Below are 14,993 nucleotides of genomic sequence, written 5' to 3'. Positions count from 1 at the left end.
AAATCAACTGTTGCACATATAAAACACATATTATTGCTAAATTACAGTTTAATTGCACTACATGCAATGAAGTATTTTCACATTGCGTTGTTAATAATTAAATAATAATAATAATAATAATAATAATAATAATAATAATAATAATAATAATAATAATAATAATAACAGGGCGCACCGCTGTCTCTATGGAACCGGCAGGAATCAAGCGCGTCTCCCCTGGAGTTGTTAGTCGAGTCTGACACTTATCAGCCAATTAAAAAAGATGCTACACAATAGCACTATTGTGTCTGGGTAAGATTTATCGCAACAACCAATGAAAAAAATCATATTCATTAGAGAGGGTATTTTCAATGGTCGGTTTGAACAAAACCTCAACAACAAACAGCTTGTCTCCGGACGGGACATTGTCCTCAATCATGACCCTAAAAATGTCTGGGCTTGAGAGGAACTGTTTTAAATAGGAGCAACTTTACTATTGATAAAGGAGTCCAAAAAGGCATTGTATTTGGTTAAAAAAAAAGTGTTTTTTGGGGTGGTGGTTGGGGGGGGGGGGTGGAAATGTCACTTTTGCCTGTCTTCAAAACTTGAGAGCCCTGTAATAATAATAATTTAAAAAAAACCCATACACTTAATATCGTGATCGGCCCTCGATTCGTAATGCCTGGAATCGGAGTATCGACTCTCATTTGGATCGACTTCTCGCACTAGATCTTACGGTTATGGCGGAAGGAGCAAGCGGCAAGAAGCTCTTTAGAACCGACCGAATCCACATCTGGCTCAGCATCATCACTTACTTTTTACTTTAAAGCTTTATATCCATATATGTATTTACAAAATGTCTGTGCTCTGTTATAATAAGGGATGTGCCCAACGTTTTGACCCTGAAAAGAATGAAGACGGTGAGTTAGTAAGCTTGCTAAGCTAAAAGGTTAGCTTCATGCTACAACCGGGTTAAAGAAAAGTCGAGTATAAATAACAGTAATGTCGGCTTGGTTCATATGAACCGGCCATATGTAGCAGAATAAACGTGATTCTCGTTTTTGACGGTTAATTGTAGACAATTTTGTCGATCTTAAAACTCTTAAAGCCAGTCAAATTTGTAGTACGCTAGGCTAAGATGTGTTATGTGTCTAAATACCCGGTTTACTATTATATATTAATAAGCACGGTTAGCTAACGCTAATTCATTATCCACAGATGCATGTACTTATCACCCAGGTGTGCCAGTTTTCCACGATGCCCTGAAGGTAACTTAATGAGGAAGAACTTCTACTTTAAGCAGTGTTATATTTCTTTATTTATTTGGTATGTATATTTGGATTTATATGCTGCTTGTTTTTATTGTCATTAGGGTTGGTCGTGCTGTAAGAGACGCACAACTGACTTTTCTGATTTCCTTAGTATTGCTGTGAGTATAAATTTATGATCAAGTAATTCTTCATTAATAATGAATAGGAATTATTCAGGAATGTGCACTGTTTTTAAATTACTTTCAGGGATGTACAAAAGGACCCCATAACCAGGAGAAACCCCCTGAACCCATCAAACCTGAGGTCAGGACATCCGGAGAAAAGAAGGATGTTGATGACTTTAAACCAAAGTTTAATGAGTCTATCATCCAGGCACCAAAACCTGTTGAAGCAATTCAACGACCAAGGTAATAGACGTTCTAACTTTACTTTTATTTGTCCATCCTGTTAATACTTCAGATATACTTATTTGTAAAATTGTAAAACACATTGTAAAATGTGTTTTAGCAGAGGACATGCAGCAAATCTCTGCTTTTTGTTTTTGCAGTGGAGATGAACCAATATCAAGATTACCACAGAAGGTCTCTGCTTCACTTAAGCAAGCTTTAGAAAAGCTCAAGTTATCAGATAATGCACCAGAGAAAAAAGGTGAGTGAGAGGGTTTAATGTTGAATTTGTTGGGACCTGATATCTGATATCTTTAAATCTGCCTTTAAAATAAGACAATAGGTTTCCTTTGGCTGCTGGGGTTAGGACTAGGGTAGGGTAAATGCATGCATGGCATTTAATTAGCTACATTAATAATCATGTCATGGTCAAAGCTTGTCAATTTTGCAAAAAAATCACAAGGCAAGACAAGCTTGTTTCTTTCTGTTGTTCTTTATAAAGGGAATAAGTTCTATATTTATTTTACAGAGGAAGAAGGGGATGAAATTAAGATTGGAACATCTTGTAAAAATGGAGGCTGCACTAAGGTACGTTTGTGTACAAACTTTACAACTAGTAGATAACTTTGTCTCCACTGCCAGCTAATAATTACTGAATATTTGGTTTTGACCATGCTATTCATTAGACCTTCAATGGAGCAGAGAGCAATGAAGAAGTTTGCATGTATCATGCTGGAGTCCCAATCTTCCATGAGGGGTAAACAAATAACTAATCATAACTAATCAACAATAATTCTCTACTAGAATAGAATAATAATTCTGGCTAAAATTGGGGCAGGGAAACATTGTATCATCACCATTCTGGTTTTCTTGTCAGGATGAAATACTGGAGCTGCTGCAAGAGGAAAACATCTGACTTTAATACTTTTCTATCTCAGGAGGGCTGCACCAAAGGAGAACACCTATGGCGGAAAAAAGACATGGTGTGTGTTTGTGTGAATGTTTAGAATAGTATACGATGAGAATGGTTTGTAAAACATTGCATTATGGTAAAATATTTGACACCACACTTGGGTTTATATTTATGCAGTTGTTCTAGCACATTGTAGCTCATTTACAGGGAATTGGAATCCAAGACTTATAAGATCACAAGCAATTAATTTTACTCTACCAAGACAGCTAAAAAGAACACTGTTCGACTTTCAATATTATTACTGTCTTGAGTGTTGTTTTGCCTTCTTGTTTAATTTTCAGCCTTTCTTTTAAGTATGAGCATCGAAAGACTTTTCAAAAAATCAGGCCAACATTAGCAGTGTCTGCCATTTTGTCCCGAAATGTATTGAAGCTTCTAGCTGAAGATGGAAATGTTCACTAGATAGAATAAACAACACATTTCAGAATTCCAAAAATCAATGTCATAAAATTCACAAATGACATCTACAGCAACCTGGAAGTGATTTTAATTAGCAGCAGTATGTTTGGCATGATAGACATGTTCATTCCCAGTTTACTGACTGGCAGCTAAGTACAAGTTTCCACCCCCCCCCAAGAGGTCTCCCAATCATAATAAGGATAAGCTGTGTATAAATCCGGGCCAAACAAAAAGCACGCTGTTCAGTTACATTAACATTTATTTGTTTAGAAGATGGTTTAATCCAAAGTGACTAACAAATGAGGAAACGGATATACATAGATACATTAAGTAGTGATACCAAGCAAGATTTTTAATTGAGTGCTAGGGGAGTATTAGAATTGAGAGTTGAGCTAATGTAAATGTATATTATTATATTTGTGTGTGTGTGTGTGTTTGTTTATTTATTTATTTATTTATTTGAAGTGTGGACAAGTTGAGTTAGTTAAGTGTTCATGGAAAAGGTGGGTCTTTGAAGATCACACCATTATTACACCACAGAGGGACAGTCAGTTTGGTGACACGTTAAAAGCCTGTTGTCCAATGAGAGTTCATTTTTCATTGGGCTTTAATAGCTGTGTAGTAGTGCTGGGTTGCAAGCTTAAGAGAAGATTTTCATGCAAGAATTTGAATTTAGTGAACGATCAGGCTTTTTGTGTTCAGCTGAACATGCCTTTCCAGATTTAGTGCCCCTTTTCTTGTTATTATAACCTCGTTACTGTAGAATTTGGAGTGTGGATTCTGGATGTACCCATTCAGTCACAAGAGCACTGAGGTCAACTTCACTTTGTGTACAGGGACATTTTCCTGCTGAGAAATGGTCTGGTATCAGTCTCATCACTTAATGCTTCAAAAACCCCAATTTCCATGTGCTTGCCTGTCATGGTCCACTTTGTGAGATAATTGTAATGAGTTCATTATTTCATTAGTTCATTAATTCAATAAGTTTGTACTTTTTGTTAATGTTAACAGATTTTAATTGGTATTCAGTTGTCTGCTGCAAACTCTACAGTTTCTGTAATTGTGTGTGTGTGTGTGTGTGTGTGTGTGTGTGTGTGTGTGTGTGTGTGTGTGTGTGTGTGTGCGCATAAAAAATTGACAGCTGGTATTTAGAAACTGAATTTATTAGGCCAGTTTCACTATGCCTCATATCCAAAAAAAAAAAAAACCCCAGATGAAAGCATGACATTCACTTTGTGAGGTGTGCACACTTAGCTGGCAAACTAGCAATTAGAACATCTTTTGTAGACTCAGCCAGTTTGTTAAATCATCTCTTTATATTTAATGTAATCTCTGCAGGCAGAAAGCCTAGGTAGTTTTATAAGAAAAAATAAAACGTCAACTTTTTGCTTGAAGTACAGTGGCAACATATGTCACAGCATATGTTCATTTTGGCTCTTGGACCCAATTTATCTCCAGCAACAGCATTGCTTCCCCCCAGACAACCACATTTGGGTCCTGATTTGAAACATAATGCTGTTGTGTACATCTGTTTCCAGGGTAAGAAGGTTGTGCCATGCAGGTTTGATTGGCACCAAACAGGAAGCCAGGTCACCATAACAGTCTATGCCAAAAACGCCGTCCCTGAGCTTAGCTACGTGGACGCCAATAGTACCCAGGTACAAAAGCACTAAGCCATGAAACTTCTGTCTGTATTTTTATTTTGCATTTTAGAGTTTTGTCTGTGGTCGTTTCTGTTCGATTTTTGATGTTTTTACATTTTCATATCAAGTTTAGTGTTGACTTTTACAATGTTAAATGCAAAATCATTATTACTAGTAATGAGCTCAAAACTCAAATGACTTTCTAATGATAACGAGTCTTTCTGTTGCAGTTGGATATCCACATCACATTTGATGGAGATAAGGAATTTGAACAGAAGATAATTTTATGGGGTGTAAGTACTAAACTTCCTGCATCTCAGAATTCATGACGTGTAATGGTGTTAAAGACTACAATGCTCATACTGAACATACTTTCCCTTGATTATTGTGCACAGTAGTGATAAAATACTGGTATACAGTTCACTATCCAGTGTAGCATTTAATTCTGATTCCTTTCATTAGTTCTTGGAGTTGTTCCTTGCTTGTTAAGGATCTAAATGTAAATCATGAAGATTTCTGTAATACTGCTTTGTGATGGTGTATTCTTAATCTCTATGGAAATAACTGTCATTTGAATTGTGTACACATTTTGTGTTTATACATCTTGCAAATCGTTTTAAAAGGTCAGAGAAATAAAAAGAAAATTTGGTTTTTATTTAGCTCTGCCCTAAATAAGCTAGTTCACATAACAGAAGTTTATATATAGTCTACAAGGTAAAGTGATCACTGAATATTTGCATCTTTTTTAATAGTAGATTTGTCTGAAAATTATAGTCACTGTTGGAAGTAAATAAATATTTAGAAAAGCAAATTATGTACAGGACCTGGAAGGTTTTTCTGAAGAATACTGGGTAATGTATTTGTTCAGGACAAACAAAGGATTCATGAATAAACATCACAAAACTTATCAGTTCTGGATCATCCTGGTAATAACACACAGTATTAAGAATACAACATAAATAAAAATGAGATGTAATTTTTATCATCCCATTTTTTCCTCATTTATCATCCCTTCCCTTTTTCTTCTTTGTTTTTAAATTCATCATTTTGTAAAACTGTATACAAACATCATTGCTCAGGACTAAAAAGCAAGCTTTTTTTCTCCTCATAGGTTATCGACACAAACAAAAGCACACTGAACATGATGGCTGCGAAGATTGAGATTGTTTTGAAGAAAGCTGAGCCGATGTTGTGGGCACGACTGGACCTTCCACCAGTAGTCAGTCCACCCAAAGAAGAGGAGAAGAAAAGAGAGCATGATAGTGATAGTGATAGTGATGATGATGATTAGATGAATATACATTACTGTGAGAGATTTCTGATCATTTCCTATGAAATTACTGAACAAAGAATGAAATATCATGATGCATGAAAGACATTCTATGAAGACCAGTATTTCCTGTGTTCACAATTCATTGCACATGGCAGTGTAAAATGCAGTTATGCTTTTCTTTAAATTAGATCCAGAGTTTCTATTCTAATAGTATTACACTATGAACGGTTATGAGGTGTCATTTTCCACAGTAGACTGCTTGAAGCAGGGTCATTTAGTTTAATATTACAATGAAGGACATTACTATTGTCATAATTGTAAAATATCAAGTTGACACCAGATTACAATGGAAATAGCCATGGTTTTAGCAGCGCACTGCAAGTCTCCTAATTCCTTCACATTCCCATAGATTAACTTTCCATGTCTTTAAAACATCACGCCTTTAACTTGAATGTTATGTTTAGTAAACTATGGACCAAACCTAACACTGAAACTGAGCGTTATTTAAATGAGGTCAGATGAAAAATTCATTTTATATGCAAAACCTACAATATTTTACAAAGTCCAAGACCAAATCCACGGATGTCTAAAATGTAGGAGGCCCAGAAGGGTTAGCAGATGTTGGGTTTGGAGCTTTGTTGTCCAGTTGGTACTCTCAACAAAATGGCCAGTTGAGTCTCACTTTTTTGTTGATTTTGACTGATTTAAAAATGTCTTTTTATTGTCAAGGCAGCAAAATGGCCTAGGAATAGAAAAAGATACAGAAAGGAAATACATTATTTGGTCAATTACAGTGTATTAATTGTTACACGTTCTAGATTTCTTCCCCCCCATTTGTGCTTGGATGTGCTAGAATGAACCAGCTCTCCTCCATCACATGACAGTTACCAGCCAGGGAGGATAAAGGCTAACAGTGTTTCCTATGAAAAATGGGAAGCCAGACACAGCAGTGCATCACACAGTGGAAAGCACTGTATAGCCAATGCCTTTTTCATCTACCTAAAAGTATTTGGGTAGTCATTAGTACTTCATGTGTATTTGATTAATAACCAGGGGTATGGCAGTCACATCAGAGCTAACCACATCAGAGTACATGAAAACCTGAAATAAAGCTTCCCATTGCATTGTTCAGTAGTCATATTTGGTTGGACAGGAAATCTATAGTAGGTACCCCAAGTTTACTTAAATACTGTGAATAATTTGGAGGGAAAGGCAGTATGAACAAACTAGAAAGCAAAGTAAGGGTGGTCTTGTTTTACATACATCTATAATTGGTACAGAATGGTGGTGTGTACTGTTGGCCTATATGGTGCAAGGTTAATACCAAATTTGCTAAATATCTAATCTCATTTTAAAATATATTCGTGAGTTGATACCCATCACACAACCAGCAAAGATGTGGCCATCAGACACTTGCATTCTGGGGAACATAAGAACTAAATGTTGATCAAAAAGGCCTCTATTCCAGCATGACAACCATAGCCGGGTCATTATTCTGCATCGTCAAACATTGGTCAGTGATTATTCTCTCCTACTCCCATTTATGGCCGTTAGCATTTAAGTGATTGTACATGGTAATCTAGAGCTTTTTAACAACATAACATGCTATGATACAGAGAGCAGACAAAGGCTGTATTTATTACCCTTTGGGTGTAAAACCAAATGACCAAGTGTTTAAACATAAGACCGGTCTTATGACAAATCTTTGAAAAGCAACAAGTAATAAGTCAGGTATAGGAGCTCACAATCAGGTTTGGCCAACTAGGACCATCCCCAAAATACCACCAATAGCCAAAGTACTGCAAAAATATTTATTCTTACAAAACTAAGGCATAAAAAGAAATTCTCAGAAGTCAAATCTTCTCTGGACCTCAGCTGGTCCAAAAACAAAGTCCTTTTCAGTAGCCACAGTCTTCAGGCACTCATCTTCAATATCCTACATCAAAACACAAAGTGCATCAAATAAGCCATAAAACAAAAACATCTGCACAAAACTACAGCACCACAGTTTGCAGCCCACCTCATTGAAGTACTTCTCAATAAGAGCTTGGGCAGCACGATACACAGCATTGTTTTCATGATTCTGCAGGAGCTCTATGTGATCCAGCCCACCCAACTCCTCCACAAGCAAACAAAGCTTTTCAACCTCCCCAAGTTTCTCAGCAGCCTAAGAAAACCAAAGCAGTCACAGTCAAGCCTCAGACACACCAGGTTGGCAGTTATTCAGCAAAGGTACAGCCACTGAGTCACACTATACAAAAAAGCTTAAAAGTTTCAAGGATAAGGCCCAAGGTCATAGTACCCTTACCAAGAAAATGTTACTGATTGCATCCAGGATGACTAGGATAGTCTTGGAATCTTTTACGGTCAATAAATTTAGGATGCCTTCCAGAGCACCACTTTTAACAAGCTGTACAACCTGTTCCACTGTTCCTCCACTGGTGAAGTTTGTGACAGCCCAGACAGCTTCTCGTTGAGTCTTAAAGTCACCCTGAAAGCAAGAATTAAATCAAGTCACTATACCTTCAAAGAAGTTCAGTTTTTTCTAAATAGTGTTACACAAATGGTTTGAATGAAGGAATAAAATTGCAACAAGCCCTTCTGTTAAAGGAAAATAATCTACTGGATGGTGTGGCAGAGCCACCCCAAAGTGGGTGCATGTAATTCCAGTCATGTTTGGTACATCTAGTACACCATACATTTGGTGAACTGTACTTTTTAAACTTTAACTATTCAATGTGAAACAAGATCATGCACACTGTAGCAGTTACAAGAAAAAGAAAAAATCCTCCATCCTAAAGCATCAAAACTTGCAACTCTTTCCAGAAATGTTACAGAACTAAAACATTAAATAACTTTTTAATCCTTTTAAGGCTGTTTGTTGACTAATTGCCATCAATGTTCTTGTGAAAGCACATTTAAAAGGTTGTCCGAGTACTCAAATAGTAACTTTGATTACAGCCAAAACTGTACAAGCCAATAATCTACAACTGCAGAAAATAAAAACCTGTAGTAAAAGTATCTAAAATGCATTCCAGTAATTCCCTCATCATTATTATGTATGTATCCAAGTCACCACTTTACATTCCTAAGTAGATTCACAAGATGAGGGAGTAGACCACATGTTATTAGTTGCTGAATCTGTTGGCGTGGTCCAGCTGCAATGTTGGAGACAGCCCAGGCTGCTTCCTTTTGGACACTGGGTTTGGGGTGATTCATTAGTTTTGGCAAGGCACTCAGCACACCAGCCTCAATAGCCATCTGTGTCTGAGGATCTGAACCACTCACAATGTTCCCAATAGAACGAAGTGCTGGAGTCTATAATAAAAGGTCATAACAGGTGATAATTATACAAGTCATTTCATTCTAAAATTTTGCTAGAATGAATAAAAAAAAATTAAAAAGCCAGAACAAGTTTGGCTTACCACCACTACAAGCTCCTCAAAGCCCAGAAGCTCAACCAGTCGTGGAAGAACCCCAGTCTTTATTACAATATCAATGCGCTCATTTGGTCCGTCTGTAAGGTACGAGATGGCCCAGCATGCATCAGACAGAACAGATTTATCACTGTGGTGAATCAGCTGTATAATGGAGGGAAGCATCTGCTGGACTGCAGAGAAGCGGGGGAAAGGATTTTTGTTTCTGCACAGGTTTGAGAGGGTCCATGTCAGGTTGCGCAGATAGCCAACCTGTAAAAGTCAACCAGTTACATTCTTGTTCCTCCATAAAGCCTAATATTCAGCTACTATGCTTTTAAAATGCCATAACTTACAGGGGCATCTGGTGTTATCCGTGCTAGTAGTGCAGGGATTACATTGCAGTCAATAAGTGCATCACGATATACTGGGCCATCACCTGTGGGAACACATTTAGTGTCAAATCTAATTCTTGGTATTTTAAACCATAGTTGCACCTTCATTAAGCTCATGTCAAATCTCTATGCGGTCATAACAGTACTCAAACATTCCTGAATTACCTGCAATATTACCCAGGGCCCACACAGCTTGCTCACTTATGTTTAACATCGGTGAGGACAAAAGGGCTATGAAGGCAGGCACTGCACCATGTTCCACCACCTGCTGAGTGTGCCATGATGTGCCTGATGCCACATTAGTGAGTGACCAGGCAGCCTCAAATTGCAGAGTGGGGTGATCATTCCTACCCAAAAACTCTACAAAGCAGGACAGCAGACCTATGTCCACTATCTCTTTTAATGGAGGGTTCCTCTCTCGAGACAATAGCATCCTAAAATGACAATGAGCATTAAATACCAAATAAAAATGACCATAATTGATAAGCAGTCGGAGAATTCACTCTACCTGGCTGTTCGACAACCCTGCAGCTGTCGCTCTGGACAGTCGCTGTTAACATTAGCAACAATTTCCTGAATTATTGTTGAAATGACCTAATAACGGACAAATGGTAGATTCCACACTAAGAATCAACTATAAGAAGACACTAAGGATTCAGATTGCTGGAAGAATAATAAGGCTACAACCTCTTGGATGTCAGTGTTGTAGTCTGGAGACAGGGGTTCTTCGTCAGGGTAAGAAGAAATATTTCTCCTCTTCAGGATGCTTTCCACTCTTTGGGCTTTTCGAAGCTCCACACACTCTGCAACTCTGCGCTCACGCATTTTCTTCAAGGAGGGCACAAATTAGCCAAAAGATAGATGCTTTTCAACAGGCTACTTAGCTTTAATAATGGGTTAAAACATACCATGGTATCCTTGCCTCGGTTTTTGAACTTGCACATGCGCTTATCAACCAAATTTTCAGTAGGCATTGTGTGTCTTAAGTTGCCACTAGAAATGGGGGGGGGGGGGGTGTTAATCTACAGGTTATTGAAATAAATTCCTCCAAGAATCTCAAATGAAACCAAGAGTAAGAAATAGATTAGGGTTTGTAAGAAATGGCTTAAAATGCATCTCACTCACCGAGATCTTCACAAAATAAACCTTCAGGGCACAAAAAAAAAAATAACCCAACCTCCTGCTGAAATATTTAAACACTGAGTCTAACAATGATCAGGTGATCCTAATCAGCAATTCGCCCTGCTCATGTTTAGCAAGGTTTTGTACCTCTATGCAATGCATATGCTCCAGTAATACTAAATGTGTCTGCAACGTGATGAGCATTGAACCACATCATATCTCTCCAGATTTATTGTCTTTGGATGTGGTGCATTCATTCCTTTACGCACGGTTGAGGCAATGGTGTCCTATGGTCATCTTTATAGAAACTCCAGGAAATAATTGATAGATGGATAACTGATATATTGTGACACAGGTTTGAATTATTTCAGTAAGTTTATCACTGAAATATTCACTGTTTATTGAATCATCATCGTCAAGTATATCCTCAAGATTTAGAATGAAAAAAAAAAGATTTCTGCATTTTATTTTTATATGCTTAATGACATAAAACGAAGCAAACAAAATGGATTATGTCGGGTTTTCTCCATAGCTACGTTCATATATATATATACTGTATATACACACGCACACATTCTCATGGGTTATTTAGCGTATATAATATTTGGTGTAGGTGAATGAGGCTTCATGGACACTGTCGCCACCTAGCGGTCACATGCTTCACGGCATCATGGTTTGGTAAGAGTCGGTGGAGTCCTCGGAGCTGCTGAGGAGTGGCTGCTTCTCGGAACTACTTTTACCTCGCCTTGATAAAAGCTTACAAATTTTAGTCAGCACTACAGTTAAAACTGCAAAACAAACTGCGCCCAAGACCGCGGCGCCCAGGAGCCAGGGCCAGATCTCATGCGCTTTCTCCAGATAGGACACGATGTCATCTACAATCCGCTGACCTACAAATTAAACAAACAAACAAACAAACAAACAAACAAATAAATAAATGTTGTAAGATTCAGTGCTCTTTATATATGCAATAATTGTCTCAAATGTGACTATTATTTGTAACTCATAAACTAAGCCTATACATAAAAAATGTTTAGTTCCATGTTGTCATATATGTTGTCATATAAAATAATATAATATTATATTCAAAAGCATTTACTGACGCACAATACCCTGCTCAAGTGTCATGAGGATTATGAATGATAGACCTAATTGTGTGCAATGAATTCTAAAATAGATTTTAAAAGAAATCTAAATACATTATATTTTATACATTGGTACTTTAATCAGGTTTATTAAAATGGGTTTAAACTACAAGATTTTATAGACAGTTGAGAACATTAGATGAAGATATTTATTCCTTTATAAGTATAATTAGAATGAACACTGCAGTATTTGCAATTATCATTATATGAATAAATATAAAGCAAAAATATATATCACCAGGGTCTTGAAGGTAGGAGTATTCATAGCCTATTTCTTTGCTGGAAATGAAGTAGTCCCCGTTCTGATAGAGGGGTATGAAGGGTGCCATGTAGTATTCACTGTTGTGGCCAATTGGTGCATTGGCTGTGGGATAGTGAGACTTTTCTGGCTGGTGCCTTCTCAGCCACTGCTCGTAGATGCTGAGGAAACAGGACAAATTCAAACAAGCCTTCAAAGCAAATCATCAGTTAGAAAGTGTTCAATTTCACTTGATTTCTCACCTATCAACAAAGGCATGGTGTAGGAGGAAAACTGGGTCATTGGCTGAGCCCTGCACTGAAGACATGGTGCCATTCATGTAGACGTGCAGTGCTGCATGCATGCCAAGTTTGTTGCTGTTCCCAAGGCCTGTATGAGGATTTCCAAAACCTATACAGGAACAAGAGATTATTTTTATTAAACTCTGCCTGGTCAAATCATGGAATTAAATTAGTTCAATCAGGGGAATAAACTAAAACTGTGTCACCATCTTTTACATAAACAGCAGGTTCAGTAACTACAGCCATAGATGAAAATGCCACAAGTAAAAAAAACACATTTAGATTTGTGTTTCTATCTTAATGGTGCTTTATGAGTAATTGGTGTCTATTGTATTTAACCTTCTAGTGTGTTCCTGAAGCTCATGTTGGCCATGCGGTCCATTGGTTCAGTGTCATACTGGGATAGACTGAGAGTGAATTCCACTTCAGAGGATGTGGGAAGCCCATCTGCCAGATTTCGGTCATGGTTCCCAGGGTTGCGCAGTAAAGGTCCTTCCTCTGTGCCACTACACAAGATACCTCTCATACTGTATTCTGGTTCTCTGGAGCAAATCACCTATAAGGATTTAATTAAACAATAATATAATCAATAATACAATCATAGTTTAGTCATTAAGAATGCAATACAACCTGGAATAAATCCAAGTCAGATATTTATTCTGTGTTATAGTGTTGATTAATGTATGACCGATTTACTTTCTCATTACCTTCCAAGAGGAGAAAACAGAAGATGGGCTGATGAGGCTGGGGTTTAGAGGACTTTGTCCGCCCACAAGCTCATCTGTGCAAACCTCACAATCCTGTGCATCCCTCCAGTCCCAGTATGGAATGGCAAAGTCAAAATCTCCTGTTAATTTCCTAATCTCGTGTTCCCAGCGAAGCAGAAACACCCTGTGCCATGGCAAGAAGCCCGGGGCCCAGTGTCCAAAATCTACCTGCATCCACACATTATTTTCCCCTCCAAGCAGAGCGGGCCTGGAAACATAGTAATGCATCCAAACAAAGAGATCGTAGATGGAAACGTCTCTAAACATCGACCCAGATGAGTTGCTCATTTGGTTATAGATGCCCGTGATTATCACATAATCTTGGCTGATGGTATTTTTGGCTAAATTGAGATAAGAGATGAACTTCTGCCTTTCGGCCTTTGAAAGCTGGAAAATATTTTTTCTGACCGTCTCGCGTCTTTCAGTGCAAGCCGACCCGAAGTAGCCAAATGCACATTCACTGCAGTCAGAACCCATAAAGTTTCGGAGACAACGACAAGTTCGGTTAAAAAAGGTGAGAGGCCATCTCTCTCTGTCATCCAGCCCGTTAAACGGGTATTGAGGTCCATCCGGCTGCGCGGACACGGTTACGTCTTGGCAAATTCCCCGACCAGAGCGAGCTCCGCATGCAGATCCGTCTCCGGTCCAAATGGGACAGCATTGCCTCGAGGCCAGAGCTTCTCTATTAGCGCACTGCCGGGGAATCTGCTGCCATGTGGGCTTCAATAGCTGAGCGAAAAAGACTATAACAACCAGAGAGAGCATCTCATAAGTCGAAGGGGTTCTGCTTTTGGTTGTACACTGATGACTTTTGGGTTAATACTTTAAGAGTCTTTACCACCCCATCCGTTACCCACTCCCCCCCTTCAGATTCTTCAAATCACATGCCTCTTTGCCTCAGGGTCGTTAGGGAGAAAAATGATTTCCTGCATGTTAATGCTACTCGAAATCGTTTCGGAGTCAACATTTTAACATTGTACATTTTTTATATGTTAATAGATAGGAGTTCATATTATGTCCCCTGTGTACATTTATGCCAGAATTTGACGTCCTTCTCCAAAGAAGGGCATTAAAAAACTTTCTTTCTTTTTCTTTCTTTCTTTCTTTCTTTCTTTCTTTCTTTCTTTCTTTCTTTCTTTCTTTCTTTCTTTCTTTCTTTCAATTAATTACAGTAATCTTTGAGCCAGGGTGGATTTAGAAAGCATGCCAAAATGCATGAACACGGGGCGCAAGGCTATAATTGCAGGGCATTTATATATACAGACATTTATACACTCGTTCCTGTCCAGGGACAATGCAGAATAATCAGTTCGCCTACCATTTTTAAAGGTGAAACCATTGAGAACCATGGGAAACTAAAATGAACACCGAATCTGGGCTCAAGACTGACCCGGATTCCTTTAAACTTTAATGCGCAATATACAATTTAAACAGAAGATGGCGCCGTGAACAAATAGCAGAATACAGTTCGGGTTTTATGTTAGGGAGGATAAAATTACTTCTCTATGAAGCGAAAAATTGAGGCTTTGTACCGTGCCTCAGTGATGGATTTTGAGATGTGATCCAAGATCAGCTATGATATATAGTTTTAATTAAATCATGTAGATCCTGGATACATGAAATTTTATTGTCTTTGGGAGGTGCTTTGAAACATGTTTCCTGAAGTTATGTAATATAATACTCG

At 38.0% G+C, this 14,993-nt stretch overlaps 3 protein-coding genes across 3 annotated transcripts; 1 reads left to right on the top strand and 2 right to left on the bottom strand.

Annotated features, from left to right (window-relative positions):
- Window positions 1–685: 685 nt before the first annotated feature.
- Window positions 686–6,409, top strand: chordc1b (cysteine and histidine-rich domain (CHORD) containing 1b). The gene is made up of 11 exons (XM_027171818.2): window positions 686–899; window positions 1,198–1,247; window positions 1,352–1,408; window positions 1,497–1,657; window positions 1,798–1,898; window positions 2,166–2,224; window positions 2,323–2,393; window positions 2,514–2,619; window positions 4,547–4,666; window positions 4,882–4,944; window positions 5,763–6,409. The coding sequence occupies exons 1-11, from the start codon at window positions 836–838 to the stop codon at window positions 5,940–5,942; spliced, it is 1,032 nt and encodes a 343-aa protein (XP_027027619.1). The 5' UTR covers window positions 686–835; the 3' UTR covers window positions 5,943–6,409.
- A 1,312-nt stretch (window positions 6,410–7,721) lies between these two features.
- On the bottom strand, window positions 7,722–10,936 carry kpna7 (karyopherin alpha 7 (importin alpha 8)). The gene is made up of 11 exons (XM_027171817.2): window positions 10,861–10,936; window positions 10,644–10,728; window positions 10,423–10,563; window positions 10,244–10,329; window positions 9,901–10,169; window positions 9,697–9,779; window positions 9,350–9,613; window positions 9,009–9,242; window positions 8,233–8,415; window positions 7,945–8,091; window positions 7,722–7,860 (listed from the first exon to the last, which is right to left on the bottom strand). Exons 2-11 carry the CDS (start codon window positions 10,707–10,709, stop codon window positions 7,771–7,773), a joined length of 1,563 nt encoding a protein of 520 aa, XP_027027618.2. The 5' UTR covers window positions 10,710–10,728; window positions 10,861–10,936; the 3' UTR covers window positions 7,722–7,770.
- A 263-nt stretch (window positions 10,937–11,199) lies between these two features.
- Window positions 11,200–14,165, bottom strand: LOC113659178 (tyrosinase). Its single transcript, XM_027171816.2, has 5 exons — window positions 13,250–14,165; window positions 12,882–13,098; window positions 12,504–12,651; window positions 12,241–12,422; window positions 11,200–11,747 (listed from the first exon to the last, which is right to left on the bottom strand). The coding sequence occupies exons 1-5, from the start codon at window positions 14,072–14,074 to the stop codon at window positions 11,518–11,520; spliced, it is 1,602 nt and encodes a 533-aa protein (XP_027027617.1). The 5' UTR covers window positions 14,075–14,165; the 3' UTR covers window positions 11,200–11,517.
- Between the last annotated feature and the right edge of the window lie 828 nt (window positions 14,166–14,993).

Source organism: Tachysurus fulvidraco, chromosome 20 (assembly GCF_022655615.1).
Source record: "Tachysurus fulvidraco isolate hzauxx_2018 chromosome 20, HZAU_PFXX_2.0, whole genome shotgun sequence".
In the NCBI taxonomy this organism is placed as follows: Eukaryota; Metazoa; Chordata; class Actinopteri; order Siluriformes; family Bagridae; genus Tachysurus; species Tachysurus fulvidraco.
The sequence above is the reverse complement of the archived record's forward strand: the minus strand, read 5'-3'. Positions and strand labels throughout refer to the sequence as shown.

Bases quoted from the DNA above. Each gene is read 5' to 3' on its own strand.
- LOC113659178 (XM_027171816.2), bottom strand. From the start codon at position 14,074: ATGCTCTCTCTGGTTGTTATAGTCTTTTTCGCTCAGCTATTGAAGCCC. The intron at 13,099-13,249 runs GTAATGAGAAAG...AAATCCTTATAG, and splicing joins CTGTTTTCTCCTCTTGGAAG to GTGATTTGCTCCAGAGAACC. The intron at 12,423-12,503 runs GTGAGAAATCAA...CTGTTTCCTCAG, and splicing joins CACCATGCCTTTGTTGATAG to CATCTACGAGCAGTGGCTGA.
- chordc1b (XM_027171818.2), top strand. From the start codon at position 836: ATGTCTGTGCTCTGTTATAATAAGGGATGTGCCCAACGTTTTGACCCT. The intron at 900-1,197 runs GTGAGTTAGTAA...CATTATCCACAG, and splicing joins CCCTGAAAAGAATGAAGACG to ATGCATGTACTTATCACCCA. The intron at 2,394-2,513 runs GTAAACAAATAA...TTTTCTTGTCAG, and splicing joins GTCCCAATCTTCCATGAGGG to GATGAAATACTGGAGCTGCT.
- kpna7 (XM_027171817.2), bottom strand. From the start codon at position 10,709: ATGCCTACTGAAAATTTGGTTGATAAGCGCATGTGCAAGTTCAAAAAC. The intron at 9,614-9,696 runs GTAAGTTATGGC...TGACTTTTACAG, and splicing joins GGATAACACCAGATGCCCCT to GTTGGCTATCTGCGCAACCT. The intron at 7,861-7,944 runs GTGGGCTGCAAA...GTTTTGATGTAG, and splicing joins TTGAGAAGTACTTCAATGAG to GATATTGAAGATGAGTGCCT.